At 39.9% G+C, this 17,676-nt stretch overlaps 1 protein-coding gene across 4 annotated transcripts in view; it reads right to left on the reverse strand.

The window, feature by feature from the left end:
* NDRG3 (NDRG family member 3) overlaps nt 1-16,198 on the reverse strand; it is a gene marked incomplete at both ends in the record, with an annotated part of 55,750 nt that extends 39,552 nt beyond the window's left edge. For 2 of the 4 annotated variants that reach the window (XM_084247464.1, XM_084247462.1), the window contains 2 exons: nt 6,190-6,225; nt 16,142-16,198. In XM_084247464.1, the coding sequence (XP_084103590.1) occupies nt 6,190-6,225; nt 16,142-16,198 (93 nt within the window). The remainder of the gene's footprint in view (nt 1-6,189; nt 6,226-16,141) is intronic. The other 2 variants (XM_084247465.1, XM_084247463.1) reach the window with 1 other exon arrangement.
* Between the last annotated feature and the right edge of the window lie 1,478 nt (nt 16,199-17,676).

Below are 17,676 nucleotides of genomic sequence, written 5' to 3' on the forward strand. Positions count from 1 at the left end.
CTTTATTCTCCAGGCTTATAAAACAACCTGAAACCATACTAGTTCATGACACTTCTCCCTCCCAGACTGCCTCTCCCTCTTAATCAAAGATGGAGGTTTAAAATCTCTTTAAGAGTTTAGGATATTATCATTATAGGCATTTTAACTGTGCTTTGCTTTATTGTACTTCACAGATGTGTTTTTTACAAATTGAAGGTTTGTGGAAATACTTTGTTCAGCAAGTCTATTGGTGCCATTTTTCCAAAAGCATGTGCTCACTTGGAGTCTCTGTGTCACATAATTTTCCTAAGACATAATGTTATTGCATACTTAACATACTATAGTGTAAATATCACTTTAACATGCACTAGGAAACAAAAAAATCATGTGTCTCCCTTTATTGAGACATCACTATATTGTGGCAATCTAGTACTGAACAAGCACTATCTCCAAGGTATGCCTATATTTGATGATAATCAACTTTTACCTTTCTTCTGGAGACCTTTTCTTTTTTTCTTTTTTCTTTTTTTTTTTTTAAATTTTCTAGAGGCATGTCTTATTTATTTATTTATTATTTGTTTGTTTGTTTGGTTTATACATGCACTGGGTACAGTCAGAAGCGCGGAAGGGTGAGAGAATTCACCAGAGCCAGAGCAGGGAGCAGAGCAGGCAGAAGGACCGAAGTACACTGCTGAGGGAAGCAGCGGGCGGCAGGAGAGGTCTGCGCGCCATGTGGGACCCTCCTCCGGTGGCCGGGGAGCAGCCGGGGATCGAACCGGCGCTGCAGAGGCTGCGGGCAGCTTCGCAACCCAGCGCTCAACCGCTGCGCCACCGGGGAGGCCCTGGAGACCTTTTCTTTAGCCAAATGTGCTGTCACCAAAATCACAATCTGACCCACCATCTCTCTCTGAACTCAATTAAATTTTAATCACTTCACACCTGTTATACTTGTACGTCTCTCTGGTTCAGTCTGAAATATAGTTCAGGTAAACTTGTATGACAACCCATTCTCAAACACAAACATGTTTATTATGAAATTTTATTTCATTCTCACTAAGCAGACTACTATATAAGATCTGAATACCTTTTTTGGTTATTATATAGGATTTTTTTATATAATACCCCCTCCTACTACCTTACCCCTGTGTGGTAGTATAAAGTTCATTTGCATAACCTTGTTTAATGAGCAGTAAAAGCAGCTGCCTCCACAATTACTCCACCTTCTGCCTATCAGTAGATCACTTTCCTTTTTAAAGTAATATAATACATTGTCACTGACTTTAGCCTCAGCTCTCCCCCTTACCTCTTACACTTTTCAGCCTAGTCCAATTAACATGCGTTCAGACATTTGCTTTTACTTTTCAACCACCCACAATGTTCTCACAAATCATGCTTTTCATTTGAAAGTTTTTTACAGTATGTCTATATAAAATAACTCCAATATCTTCTTCACATAGTCTTGGTTAACGAGGAGGGAAAAATGAATGATTACCCCCTACATAACAGCTCAGAATACCTTCTGAGAATGTGGACACTCTGGGAGAGGCCATGTAGGAAGGGGTCTGCTCTGCTCACATGAGTGGTTCAGAGATATGCACGTGACCCACATCCACACATGCGACCCAGGCTTAGCCAACAAGAATAGTTCCCTGGTCTTTTCCTTTCTTAGATTTACAGGCAAAGATCTTCTCTTAAAAGTGAGGCTACTATTACATATTGGAAGGATGTGAATTTTGGGCAGAAGGCAGTCATCATGCCCACCACGTTACAGAGCTTGTAAGAGAAATAAACACTCTAGTGACAGGGGAAGGGAAACTGAGATGGGGGGCAGTGAGAGGATCTTAGTTTTTCCTATAAGATTCCTTTTTTCCCTGAATGAGAACAAGTACTATATTCTCAGCACTTAATAAAATGAAGTTCCCCATACTCCCCACCCCCCCAAAAAGGGGGGCATCTCAAGGGGAGCAACTGGAAACAAAGGCTATGCCTAAGGAAAAGCGCAGAGCTGAAGAGGGGTAGGTCAGCAGTAATTCCAGTTTTCCTATGGACTGGGAAGTATACAAAGGGAAGAAGTGGGGCATAAGTGGGGCATGAGGTTGAAAGGAAGCTGGGGCCACATGTGGGAAGGCTTCAAGGCCAGGGGAGGAGCATGGACTGATTCAAGCTCTCTAACACGGACTACGGCAGGTGACTGAACCCAGGTCTTCTCTTTTCTGGAGAAGGAACTTTCAGGATATTTATTTCACTTAATTCTTATTTTGTAATGATAACCATTTACCAAGAAATATGCAGAAGTTTAAAGTTGTTTAAAAACAGAAGTTTAAAGTTGTTTAAAGTTGGTGCTAAAAACTAGCCTTCCATAAATCAGTCCTACAAAGAGCTACTAAAATTAAACAGTAAGCATGAAATTACTCAGCACTTGGCCATGCCTGGATTATCCAAGGAGCAAGAATTCCATTCTTGTGAGTTCACTCTATTATCTGCATCTTCTACAGCAATGATATATCCTGACAGACACAAGCTTTTCACTCTCCATTGATATTTACTGAGTACTCCTCTGGTGGAAGTGGAAGGCAATTTGATAAGATATGACAAGACTCATTTCAAGATGCTCATTTCAAAAATCTACCCAAAGTGTGCGTAAAATTTATGCATGAAAATATTTAGTGAAATGAACATATTACAATCAATCTAATTTTTAAATTTTTGTTTTTATTTACTCACGCAAGAACTGGGGTATAGGCCAGAGGTTCGGGGTGGGGGGTGTTGACAGGATTCACCAGACACAGAGTGGGGAGCAGAACAGGCAGATCTACTGAAATACATTGCTGAGGGGAGCAGCGGGTGAGACTGGAAAGGTCTGCTGCACATGTGGGTTAGCTCCCTGGCTGGGGATCTAATAGAATTCATGCCCCAGTGGCTGGCGAGAGCTTGATAACACTAAGACTTTAACCCCTGCGCCACCAGGCAGGCCACCAACAAGCAATCTAATTTCCAAAAGTAATGGAATAGTTAAGTCATGAGGTTGTGTTCTAGTACCAAGTCAGAAAAAGCAATACAAAATTATACAGCCAGCACAACCATATAAATTTAAAAATTATTATTTTATAAAAATTATATATACATATATACACACATGTACTCAACACAATATATTAACATGATGTCCCAATTTATATAATTATGAACTTTTTCCTAGTTACAACGCAATTCTTTGTGTTTTTCCAAATATTCAACTGTGAGCATGTGCTCTTTTGATAACCAGAATATAAAAGTAAAAACTGGAAAGAAGTAACATATGGTTATCTCTAGACAGAAGAATTACAGGTAACTTTTATTCTTATCTTTCTTAAATTTTCTAAATTTGTTTCTGATTATATACAAGTGCTAATATTTTTTTAAAGCAAGATATCACACATAAAAGGAAATTATAGCATCAGTCTCAGCTCTAAATCCAAACTTTTAAAAGGTCTTACAAGGAGAGGAGAATTAAGCAGCACTGAAGTAGATAAGTGGACATAGGCTACTAATTCATGGTTTCATCTGGCAGTAGGCTCTTTTCTCCTTCTCATCAATTCTAAGCATGTCACCTCTAATCACCCCTTCCTTCATTACTCTTTTATACAAATATAACTGCTGTTAGCCTCAGAAGAACTATATAGCAGTGATGTCACTTAGAACAAAGAACAAAGAGAAATGCTATACTTTAAAATTACACTTTCAATTATTGAAAAAAAAAAGCATGTAGTCAATAAAGAAATGAAGGAGAAAGGCAGTTCAGAGTGAAATTGTATGTTTGGTTGATGACGCCAAGATGATATCCTGGGGATATCATCAAGGATTCCTTAAAGATTTTTCTAAGATAAGGCAGAAATCAGAAGAAAGTCCAGATAAAATGGCTTCAGTTAACCCCAGGTACATCACCAATGCCAGGACTGAATGACTTTCCATTTAGCAACAATGTCAGCTTTAGATTTATTCTGGTTTGTCTCATTAGAATGCCTACTGGTTTCCAGGAAGACTTCAGGCAAACCAGAACATTCTAGATTTCTCATATCACAATTATTACTTCCTAGGCCTTCTACTAGCTTGTCACTATACCCCTAGCCTCCATAACATCACATAAGCCTATAACAGACAGATGAGAATGGCAGTAGAGTATTCAAGAGAGCTGAAGGGAGAGAAGCAGCACCTATGGTTTTTTCCTCTTTACAACACAAAAAACCTATACATTCAAACCAGTGACAGACACGTGGACAGTGACAAACACTAGCCATCATTCTATTTGTATCAGAACTGAACTAAAAGTTGTATTTCCTAAGGCCATAACTTGTTACTATATCAAAGCTTCATTCAAATAGCAAGGATATTTGCTATTTTTTAAAAGCATGAATATTAAAAAGTGATTCATAGTTATATTACTAAAACTCAATTTCATTTATATCTAAGTATATTTATGAGTGAGAAAAATACGCAAGGATATACATCAAAATGTTAACACTGGTGATACAACAGGTGATTTTTATTTGCTTTTTTCTTATCTATTTTGTAATAAACATGTAATTTTTTATATTTCAATTTTCTTTTTTGGGAAGGGGACAGTCAAGTTGATGAAAATAAATGCTTCCATATTTTCAGGTGGGAGTGTACACATATACATGCATATGTATATGTATACATACACACACACACATTGCTTTTGGAATTCCTTACCTTGAATTTTGCTGTTACCCTCTCTCATATCATCTCCTAGGTAAATTTTATCAAATATTAACAACTGTTAAGTCCAACTGATTCAACTGAGGATCCAAACCACAACTAAAGGGAAATCAAATTCAGAACAATTAAATCCAGACTTGACTGCTACCATCTATCAAAAAATAATATAACCGCTTTTTTTTAAATAAAGAACTGACAGCAAATGATTCTCAAATAGCACGTTGATTATGTTATCTACATAAAGTACCAAACAGTAACAACAAGTGACATTTGGCATTGGGACTTGGAAATCTGTAACAGCATTATGAGCCTATCCCTTCCAAAGCGAGTCTCATCTGTTCTGCCAAGGAGCCCCAGCTTTAACTACAACTCTTCACAACATCTCAGCTCTGCAAGTTTCCAGGTGGGAAAAGGATAGGCAACAAATTCAGGGAGGATGGGGTTTTTCAACACTAATTTTATACTCTGGTAAATTATGAAACCTGATTCTCCATTTCCTCATCTGTAAAACAGGGATAATAAAAATCACATTGTGGTATTGCTCCAAGAACTGGAGATGAAGCATGTTTAGTAGCTATTTTAGGTACCTAACAAATGATTGATATGACTGGTTTGACTAGGAGATAGATTATCAGTTCTTCCTTTGAATGCTAATGCTCTGGAGATTCCAATACACTCAATACAAAATACATAACTGAAAATAACTGTATAGGGTGGTTGAATCCTGGGAAGCAAGAAATCTGGCTTCCCAGAATCCTCCTTTCCTGCCTAATTCCCTCTGTGTCTGCTTCTCATGGTTTCTGCCAGCTACTGCCATGACATCAGTCCCAAAAGGAGGAGTCATGCTGTCTATAAGGTCTTATAAGGTTCCCATTTCCATGCACACATGCCTTCTTCCCACTTTTTTTGGGAACAGTCTATAGATAAAACAGGTACATGGAAAGTTGTTGGTTCATTTCACTGATCTTCAAATTGGCAATAGAGCCACAGGCAAAAACAGACAAAGAAGAACACATATCACTTAAGTAAATGATAATGAGTCAGGTTGAATCTTGCATTTCCAAATACAAAGCCAACTGAAACCTGCATTTTGTAATAATAACATTTAATTTGTTCATTTCTTTTAGAAGATTTTGCTGTGAATAAGTCCCCTCTCCAAACTGCCCCTTCTCCACTTCTCTGTATTGAGGTGTCGACCTTCCATTTGATATCTCTGACTGGGGTTTCCAATATTATTTTAGGACAGGAGATATTAATCACAAAGAGACAGCTCAATCCCATAACCTATAATCATAAAACAGGCACCTGGCAGGCAATTTATGAACATGACAGCAAATCATTTTTAAAAAACTTGATCCAATGAGAACATGAAGGAACCATGGTTAGCTATGAAAAGAGATCCACGTCTACAAAGACCACCAACACAGGGAGGGAAGGAAGCACTGCCGAGTTCCTGTACACAGCCCTCCTTGGTGCTTGTACAGTCCTTACCTGACAGTCAAAGTCCTGGAAGTTTCGTGTACCATTCTGTCAACAGAAGGCAGAAAACACAGTCAGTTTCCCCATGTGGCTTCCCCAAATGTGCAGCAAATTCAGTTCACAGTGAAAGCAGTGCATGTGTAGTCTCCCAGTTGCCGTAAAACTACAAAGGTTCATATCAAAAGGCTTCAGAGGTTCCTAAACGTGTTAGTAAAAGTCTTTAGAGGTGAGATTTCACTTGGTGGGCTTACTGTGAAGACAATGGAAAGGAACCTGGTTTCCCAGTAAAGGCTATAACTTCTTGCATCCCTAGCTGAGAAGAACAGCGGGTTAAACATAAATCAGTCTGAGTGCACACTCACAACTCACACAGGAAGTACCTGGGAGGAAAATCTTGAGAGGAACAAAGGCTGGCAGAAGCTAGGTTGCCCAGAACCAGACATTAGGCAAAGCATGAAGAGAACAAAGAAACTGAAGACTTAAAATTTAACTAGGAAGAAAGGCATTGTCACCAAAGGAGGAAAAGACAAAACAGGATTCCTAATGCATTGGCCTATCTGTTGCATCCCATGAAACTGCTGATAGGAAAAAAAAAAAAAAAAAAAAAAAAGACAAATCACCCAATCATTTAAAAAGCAGAACATAGTCAAAAGATCCAATGAGAATTCATCAAGCTTCTAAAAAGAGATTATGCCACAGTAATGTCTGATTGAAAGAGAAAAAAAAAATCAATGGCAATGACTCAGAGGCATTTTGCAGCAAGCATTTCAGATGCCAGAGTTGCAAGAGTGTGACACAAGAATATAAAAAGGGTAATGACTGATGTATTTGAGAAGAGGAAAAAAAATCTCCCGACTTGTTTTTTCATAAATTAGAACTCTCTCTCTCCTGAAAAGCCCCTCTTATTACTTAGAAAATGAATTATCATATCAATTCTGTCTACAACTTCCAGAAAGCATGGAGGTTGTAATAAGCACTTTCCCAAGAGCTATCCCATCCCTCCACAGAAGATCTATGAATATGATCTCAAAGGAGTACTAAGTAGTCCCATTCCATTTCAGGAGGACCCTACCCTTTTAGAAACAGTTCTGCATCCCACAACCCACATTGCTGGCAGGACAAAATACAGGGATTAAAACCACAGCCCAATATGGTAAAAACAAAGCACCAAAAAACTCCAAACTGTCTTCCCTATGATAGGAACCGGTGGAGCCAGCTGTGATGATCTAGAGCACCATCCAGTGTGATAGCGGTTCCTGACATGGGTCAACTAAAGTTAAAAATTCAATTTCTTAGTTACATTAGCTGTATTGCGAGAGCTCAGCATACACATGTGGCTACTATATTATTGGGGAGTACAGATACAGAATATTTCCATATACTGTAGATACTTTTATCAGACACTGCTGATGTACACAGAAAGCTTTTAAAGGAATAAGGTTATAGATGAGCAGCCCTTGTTTCTCTAAAGATGGTATTAAGATCACAACAGATCACTAATCATGGAGATACTGCAGATGACACTGAGAAGAGGAAAGAGAGCGATAGATACAGTTAGTCTTAAGTGTTATTCCTGGCATGAAACTGAATTCACAAAGTCTGATGGGGGTCACAGCATGGAAAGACAAAGATACTGTGCAGATGGGACTGGGTAGCACATTTCCAAGGAATGTTGCCATTGCCAAAAAGTATCACAATGTTCCATGTCTCCCACTAGCCCAATAAAATGCCTGGGAGCTTCATCAGAGAAGTCAGTCATTGTGTTTAATTCCTAATTAGAACTATAAGAAGTGGAAAGGATCCTCTCTCATGGACTAGGGTAGGCAGTTTCATTGGGATATAATGACCAGTCAGAGAGTACCTGCTTCCTGATTCAATTTGCATTTCCCCCAAATATGGCACAGGGCCTGGAATAAATCAGGAGCTTGATATGTATCTATAAAACAAATAAGCCAATACTGCAGTCCCCCCTTGTCCTCAGTTTCACTTTCTGTGTTTTCAGTCAATGGCAGTCTGAAAATAATACCTATAAGATATTTTAGGAGACACAAAGGCAGAAATTTTGGGAAAGCAACTGATGACTTTCACATAATTTTATTACATTAAATTATCATAATTATTTTATTTTATGGTTATTGTTCATAGTCTCTTGCTATACTTAATTTATAAATGAAACTTTATCATAGGTATGTATGTATACGAAAAAAAAACAGTATACTTAATATACCATCCACAGTTTCAAACATCAAGGGTCTTGGAACATATATCCTTATGGATAAGGGGGTATACTGTATAACAAAACTAAATGTTCCAAGATTTTTATTGTGATATTGGACCAAAAGCAACAAAAAACTATTGCATTCCAGTTTAAAATATCACATGGTCATGAAGTGAAAATAAGATAGGATACAAAATAGTTCATACAGTTTGACCTCAACCACATTAAAATATGCACTAAAAGAAACTGGAAGAAAAATACCAAAACAGTAACAGCAGCAGCTACTTCTGAATAGAGAGATTATGGGTGATTATGATTTCCTTTATACTTTTCTACAATGAATGCACAATCACAAAATTAGAGAAAAGGATATGGTACCAAAAAATATGGTTGTAACTTAGTATTTTGTAATATAGGATTTAAAGATTCATTTAATCTTTTGACGAATACTTTATAATGAAGTCAAAACAAACCATATTAGGGCTTTGATCTTACAGGTCTCCCAGAGCTTCCTTTAAACATTAATTAGAAAGATTAGAGAAAAATCACTCTAGTCTGAACTAAAATCTTGGTGATGGATAGAGAGACACATGTTATGATAAGCTATTTAGGAAGCAGCTGTCACTGTATGCATAAATTCCCCTTCCACACAATCATGTGATCATAGCCCTGAGGCATTTTGTGAGATACTAAAGTGTCTGAAATGAGCACAAAGGGAAAAGCCAGAAGTAGAGAGAGATAATTCTCTCCAGAAACCAAAGCTCTCTTTTATTTGTGGAGTACCTAACATGATAATCCATTTCCACAGTAGATCCTGGGGGGCGGGGGGGGGGGGGAATAAAAAAGATAACTAATAAGTGAGGGGAGACTAAGTGGCATTAGGTTTTAAGAGTGATCATCCTGAGGCCTCTCTGGTAGTGCAAGGGGTTAAATCTCACTCAGCACTATGAAGCAATCTGCAGCCACTGCAGCAGGGGTTCAATCCCTGGCTAAGAAGCTAACCCACATGGCACAGCAGACCTCTCCTGTCTCGGCCACTGCGCCCCTCAGCAGTGTATTTCAGTCAATCCACCTGTTCTGTTCCCCACTCTGTCTCTAGTGAATCCTCTCACCCCCTGCACCTCTAGCCTACATCCCAGCTCTTATATGCATAAGTAAATAAATCTTTAAAAAAAGAAAAAAGAATAGTGATCATCCTGGAGAAAGGATATGCCTGGCTTCACAGTGTTTGGCATCCAGAATTTGTGAATGGAGATCATTAGCTGGTCCCCCACTCATCTGTTGTCAATGAAGTCATATTCTCTGAACTTATTAAAAAATTAACTACTTGGTGGGTACATTTTGGAAGGAAAAGACTTCCCTGGGGGGACCTATTTATCTAATATTCAAGGTATTTGGTTCCATCCTAACAAAGCTTCTATGAGTTTCAAATTCTGGGTGACTTCTATTTTCTTTCTGTCCATGTTGAAAGATACCATTCCAGATTCTCACATTAAGCACACTAAGTAAGAGAAGAGGATTCAAGAAGAAAAAAAAAAAAATAGAATAACTTGGGGGAAGAGAGAAAAAAGAATAAGTCAAGGAAAAAGATAAATTATTACTGAAAGTTGCAATCAAAGATAGAAGTCAGTTAAGGGGAGTGTTTCCTAGTAGAGCTTTAGTGCCAAAAGAGGAAAATAAATGAAGCAACTCAAGAAGGTAAATTAAAAACAAGTAATTCTCTAAAATACTAGCCTAGAGAACAAATATAGGTCAATGCATGAAGAGAAGTATGACAAAAATGTGGGGGGAGAAAAGTTTTAAAAACAAGTATATGCAAGAGAGAAGAAAAATGTAGTGTCCCAGCTCTTCTACTCAAGATGTATATATAGTTTCAAAAGATAGAAAGCAAAAAATATAATGCAAAGGAAGACAAAATACATAAGACCTGAGCACCAGTTAACCAACAGGAAGAGATCTGGGGCAAATCTACATGTTCTGTAGTCTATTCTGTGTCTTCCCCACCCAGGCACTTAGTGCAATAAACATCGTTTTGTGGTGATTATGAGCACCTCAAAATAAAGATACTTAGTTTGAGTAAGAAATGAGCACCCCCCCCCTTCCAAAAAAAAGGTTGAATACCAGAGGGAGGAAATTCATTTTTTTTTTGAGAGACAAATGAATACCCATGCAGTTGATATGCTAAGAACTAAAATGGGAGAGTTGTTACAATAGTAAAAGCTGTAGAAACAAATTGATTTAAAAAAACAAAAACCATGAAAGAATAAAATATGGTATTACTGTTAAAGACATCCTTATCAACAGAAAGAGGGGAAAAAGGGGAACTATAGAAGCTGAAGGGTTAGAGAAGACCAGTATTTTCCTTTAGTAATTTTCTTTAGTAATAAGATTAATATAATCAAGTTATATAAATTAATAAACCAATGTTTTATAATCAGTAAACCATTTTAAAATAGAAATCTAAGCAGATAATTCAAAAAGCGACAATTCCATACATACATGAGTGTACGTATTTGAGGGTATATGTGTATACATGTTTTTTAAGTAAGTACCTATATTATTATCTTCAAATATATATATATATTTTTAAAGATTTATTTATTTATTTATACAAGCACTGGGTACAGTCAGAAGCGCAGGAAGGTGAGAGAATTCACCAGAGCCAGAGGGGGGAACAGAACAGACAGACCAACAAAATACACTGCTGAGGGGAGCAGCGGGCGTGACAGGAGAGGTCTGCACGCCATGTGGGACCCTCACCGGTGGCCGGGGATCAAACCGGCGCTGCAGAGGCTGCGGGGCAGCTTTGCAGTCCAGCGCTCAACCGCTGCACTACCAGGGGAGGCCCCCAAAAAATATTTTTTAAGGAACTGAGACTTCATAAAGAAATTTATAAAGAGGTCACTTGGATAAAACTATCTACACTCAGGTAGCCAGTCGGCAGGCTGGTGAAATTTCAACTCAAATAACCTCTACCCTAATATAATATCAAGTTAATATTACGTGTTATTGGCCCCCTGCATTAAAAAGTTACTGGGCACCCTCTGAGTTCTGGCTAGGTCTGGGGCTCGTGGCCCCATTTCCTGCTGATCTAGTAGCAGATTGACAGCTGCTTGTCAAGGTGGCATCGTGACTTGCTTGGGAACTCATTTCCTGCTCCAGATTCATCTAAAGGCCTTTCTGACAACAGATGTGACAGTCACCTCTTTGTTCATACATTAACGGGCACCCACACTCTAGTACACAGTAAGTATAATATTTCATAGATATGCTTTGGAAAAAATGTCAATAAATCTGTTATCTTTTTTTAAAGATTTATTTTATTTATGCATACAAGAACTGGTGTGTAGGTAAGAGATGGGGCTGGGGGTGAGAGTATTCACCAGAGACAGAGTGGGGAGCAGAACAGGCAGATCTACTGAAATACACTGCTGAGGGGAGCAGTGGGCAAGACAAGAGAGGTCTGTGCGCCAAGTGGGTTAGTTCCCTGGCCGGGGATCAAACTCATGCTGCAGTGGCTGTGGATAGCTTCATAGTGCTGAGACTTAACCCATTGCACCACAAGGGAGGCAATGTTTTTACTTATTTTTTTTTTAAAAAACACTGGCACTATCCTTTTGTCTGTCTCTGTTACCTTGGAGGTCACAAAACCGTTCTCCCTGGCTTCCCTCCTATGTTTACAATGCCATAGGGCCTACCTCGCTTTCAACTATAAAACCCCAAAGTAAGTAACTTATTTCTCTTCTTCATACTAAATATTTATCGCCCTTCTTGATATTTCCTCAATGCTGCAGAAGCTAATTGTGGTCCCCTACTTACTTTCTCAAGCCTGGCATTTGGCTTTCACCAAGCTCAGTAGTAGCTTAACCAGTGGCAGACAGAAGAGCACAGGGAAAAGGAAGCACAAACCAGTCAGTTTTTCTGCTTGGTGCAAGGTCTGTTGGGTGAGGAGGGTGGAATAATCAGCTACAAGAAGCCACAGATGATGGGAAGAGCCCTAGGACCCCTGATCCAGGTCATAGTCAAAATATGTGGGTTCTACTCTTGACTTTACCACCTTACTAGACACTAATTTAGAACAAGTCATACAACCTCTGAGTCTCATCTGTAAAATGGAGTTAAAAATACTTCAACTACTTCACAAAAGGTTGGGAAAATCAAATGAGATATTGTTTGTGAAAATGCTCTGAAAGAGGTTAAATGCAATTTAAAAGAAAAGCATTTCATATGCCTGTGCAATTTCTGTCCCCTAAAACAAAGATAAGTGCTGGCAGTTGCTTCTTTTCATCTCTGGAGCCAAAACAAGCATGGCAAAATTACCCACTTCTTCACAATTCTGAGCCGTAGACAAAATTGCAGGCGTACTAAAATTAAATGGGAAAAGTACCAACGAATGACAAGAGACAAGTTAACATAGCTTGTCTTAAAACTATTTTGAGACTGCTTCCTTGTAGTCATCTCAGGACAAATTTCTCCATATAGGTTGGATCTAGACTTTCTTTAGTTCTCTGAAGACTGGAAGGGTATAGTGATGTCTTTGGCTAAGAGTGCATCTGTAAATAGAATGTGCATCTGTAAGATGAAGTGACATTAATACACATGTCTAGGGTTCTCTTTAAAGAGAGAGGGTGGAAAGGGCTCAGGTTTTAGACAGGAAAGACCTGGATTTCAGTCCTGACTTTGCCTTTTATTGACCAAGCAAGCCAGTCTTTCAGTCTTGGGGCTTGTCACACTTTCATCAGACTTTCATCTGCTAAGTAGGGAACAATACTATCTACTTCTTTTAAAGGGAGAGTCTGGGGCCTCCCTGGTGGCACATGCAGTTGAGCACAGTGTTGTGAAGCTGTCCACAGCCTCCGCAGTGCCGGTTTGATCCCCGCCGGCCCCGGGGCAACCCACATGGCACAGCAGACTTCTCCTGTCTCACCTGCTGCTCCCCTCAGCAGTGTATTTCAGTCAGTGTGCCTGTTCTGTTCCCTGCTCTGTCTCTGGTGAATCCTCTCACCCTTCCACACATCTGGCCTGTACCCCAGTTCTTGTTTAAAAAAAATAAAATAAAGGGATAGTCTGATGATTAAAAGTGAGAGGTCATGTAAAACATCTGGCTCATAAAAGGTGTTTAATAATAGCAGGATAGGCAAGAAAACAAAACAAACAAAAAAAACCTCCTTACCAACAAAAAAACCTCCAGACATCTCTACTCAAACCTGGAGGTTTGTACCCTAACAGCAAATCAAATGAAATAACAGATGATAGGCAATATCATTATTATACCTTTCACAACAGCTATGTAGGTATGTATAAAGTGCCACTTCCTAGGCAAAGACAGAAGTGTTTTATATTGGGGGCAGGGTTGAGGGAGGAGGCAAATGGCGTTGGGGTTCTGTTTGAGAACGCCACCATCCAAAGAAGGCCTCTTGCCAATCTACTTCTGTAAAGTTTGACTGAAGCAGGAGAGCTCTCATGAATAGTGATGGGACAGGATCACATCTCAGGAAGAGGGAGTTACAAGATGGAGCGGGGGAAGTGGGTAGAACAGCTCAGGCATATCAAAGAAGCTAACAGATGTTAGGAAGTGATACATTGCTTGATGTCTTAGACTCAGGATGCCTGGGTGGCTTAAACAACAGAAATTAATTTTCTCACAGTTCTGGAGGCTGGAAGTCCAAGATCAAGGTTCTAGCAGGGTTTGGTTTCTGCCAAGAGCTCTCTTCCTGGCTTACAGATGGCTGCTGTCTTGCTGTGTACTCACATATTGGAGGATGGAAGGGTGGGGTTAGGGAGAAAGCATTATTTTCTCCCTCCCCTCTCTCCTTCTCTTTATAAAGTCATCAGTGCCATTAGATTAGTGCTCCATCCATATAACCTCATTTAACCATAATTACCTCCTTAAAGACCCTATCTCCAATACAGTAACATGGGGTTGAGGGCTTCCATATATGAAGGGGAGGTTATAATTCTGTCCATAGCACTGGGGTTCACACCAGACACAGCCAAGGCCTCCCTGTGGCTTCTGAGAGGAAGACCCAGACATTAATTAAATGCTTTTCTGAGCTCATAGTCTCTAAGTCTTTCCTTTTCTAGCTGCATTCTCTGAGATATCCAATCAACTAATTCTTATAACTCTTTCATGTAGGTACCTCCTCAGGCATCCTATGGACTTCCAGGGTCAGGGAAGGATTCTTTTCTTATATGTGCCCCAGTCCACAAATGTGAGTCCCATCAGGTCATGTTTTTCCAACAATGGTTAATCAGAACACTTTAGGCAAAGTTCTCAATCTTGGGACATTTTAAAAAAGCTGAACCAGACTAATTCAGCAAGACTCTCAGAAGGTAGGACCTAAGCATCTATAATTTTAAAATCTTCCCAAGTAATCCCAATAAACAGGCAAAGTTGAGGAACACTGATTGCAGTGAGGAGGTGTGTGTCCTGTTCCCTCAGATTCCAGTTTAGCTGGTCTGGAATTGGGGCTCAGGAATTTATATTTCAAACAATTATTTCAAGCAATTTCCCAGCTGACCTTGATGGTCAGCTAGGTTTAGGATTAATTGATTTACTATCTTTGTGGAGCTTAACTGCCCATTCCCAACTACCTTGCAACTATTAAGCTCTGTGGCTATACATAAAAGCTTCACAGATGAAGATTTAATTTCCTTCCTCTTCCTCAAGGCACATCACTTTTGCAACAGCCCTTCAAACTCACAAAAAGACAGAACTTAAAGAAGAGAATTTTCTGAAAACACGAAAAACAGCAGAAGAAAACAAATGGCAGTAAAAAAAGTTGCAGTTTGTCAAGGGGAAGAATAAGAAATCTGGTGAAAGATAAAGGAAGGGGTAGGAGTGGGATGGAGAGACTAGGTCACACAGATGAAATCGGGGCTGGCAGGATTCAACAGCAGTAAACACATAATAAGTCTGAAGCCCCAGATCTTAGAGGTGAAGGGACTTGCTTTGAACAAAAAAGGTAACAGGCAACAAAGTGCACCTTCTGCTGTAGCTGCCATTCACCCCTCACTTCATCCACTTTTGCCCTTACTCTACACCAATACTTCCCTCGGGATAGGATGCCATGGACTCAATTACAGCTACACGAATAACAGGACACAATGACAATAAACCAAAAGAATAAGGCTGAAAGAAATTTCAGGAACACTGACTGAGTGGAAAGGGACAAGAGAAGAGAAGCCCAAACTTTTGGGTAACTTATATCAGCACACTACTGTAACCTGCTGAATCCCGGTGGCTGTTAACTATGCTGCTCACTGTGGACACCTCTAACACTAAGATAAAAGTGAGATATATAACCGACATCCTGGCACCCCTGATGGAAAACCTCAATGTTGGCAGAAAGACCACACCACAGACTTGACAACTATAGGGAGAGCAATGCACTCTATGTACAGCACCTGCCATGGAAGTTAAGCATTCCTTATAGAAAATGAAAGTCAAAAGATACTTGCATTCTAAGCCAAACTCCACTCCCATACTGTTTTTACTTTGCCCTATTACTTTTTTCCCCTTAACATCTTTGTCTGTAAAGCAGAAAATTCTCGAGGATAACCTGACTGAATTTGGCCAGTGGAAGTGAAAGTAAGAAAAAAGGGCAAGAAGTTATCAAAAGGAGGGTTAGGAAAAGTATTCTCTCCATAGATATGCTTTGAGTTAGTCACTATTCAGATAATACAGAAAACAAACTAATCAAAGAAAAAAGACACACATTTTAGTGCAAACAGAGTAATCGTTACCTTATCATTTAAAAGTGGTTTGATCTCTGTGAGTTGAACATCCTGAAGCTCATCCATGAGGACAGGTGACAGTAGAGGGTTCTTGAGAATAAATCAGTAACTCTGAAACAGAAGAAGAGGATGTGAGGGAAAGGGTTTAAGCTTGGAGTTGAAATAGTCATTCAGGGCCTCCCTGGTGGCGCAAGGGGTTAAGATGCAACGCATGAAGCTCTCTTCAGTCGTTGCAGCACAAGTTCGATCCCCGGCCAGGGAGCTACCCACATGGCGCAGCAGACCTCTCCTGACTCGCCTGCTGCTCCCCTCAGCAGTGTACTTCAGTCAATCTGCCTGTTCTGTTCCCCACTCTGTCTCTAGGTGAATCCTTTCACCCCCACACCTCTAGCCTATACCCCAGTTCTTGTATACATAAATAAATCTTTAAAAAAAAGAAGAAATAGTCATTGAAACATTAGAGCTTAGTACATGTCATGCACTGTTCATGGTCTAAAGGTACAAGAAACTAGACCGACTCCAAAGTGGCATTCAAGATCCTTGCCTCCTGGTATCCACACCCTTGCACTATCCCCTACTGAGTGTGGCAGGGACCTGTGGCTTGCTTTCAACCCACAGAATATGGATAAGATGATGGAATGTTGCGGCCTCCCTGGTGGTGCAAGGGTTAAGACGTAACCAATGAAGCGGTCCGCAGCCACTGCAGCATGAGTTCGATCCCCAGCCTGCCATGGAGCAGCCCATATGGCTCAGCAGACCTCCCCTAGCTCGCCCGCTGCTCCCCTCAGTAGTGTACTTCAGTCAATCCGCCTGTCCTGTTCCCTACTCTGTCTCTGGTGAATCCTCTCACCCATTGCGCCTTTGGCCTGTACCCCAGCTCTTGTATGCATAAATAAATCTTTAAAAAAAAAAAAAGATGATGGAATGTATACCAGTATCTACACACGATGACATCACATACTATTTTAACATTTGTCTTGATGAGAGATACACTTTGCTTTGAAGACACAAGCTGACATGTTGGGGAAGAGTCATGTAAAAGGAACTGAGGAGAACCTCCAGTCAAAAGACAGTAAGGGACCCTCAGGAACTGAATGCTGCCAACAACCACATGGGCCTGGAAGCAGATTCTTTGCCAGTCAAGACTCAGGTGAGAAGCTAGCCCTGACCAGCACCCTGGTTGTAGCTTTGCAGTGGATTCAGTCAACTCACACCATACCCCAACCACCAGAAACTATGAGATAATAAACATGTGTTGCTTTATACCACTAAGTTTATGGTACTATCAACAGATACTTAATAAAATAGGTTTGCCTTTGTGGAATGTACATTTTAGATGCTGAAGATGTGTAAGAAAGAGAACAACATGATCAGAGCTACACTTCAGGAAATAATAGTTTGGAGGGTGGATTAAGAAGGGGAAAACTGAAGGCTGCAGCCTTGGAAGAGGCCTTGCTGGCTATGGGAATGGGAATGGAAATGAAGAGGGAGATGAACCAAGGATGAGCATCCCCTGGATGGTCACAGGGGTAGATCGGTAATAT

This window comes from Talpa europaea (genome assembly GCF_964194135.1).
Source record: "Talpa europaea genome assembly, chromosome: 11".
Taxonomy (NCBI): Eukaryota; Metazoa; Chordata; class Mammalia; order Eulipotyphla; family Talpidae; genus Talpa; species Talpa europaea.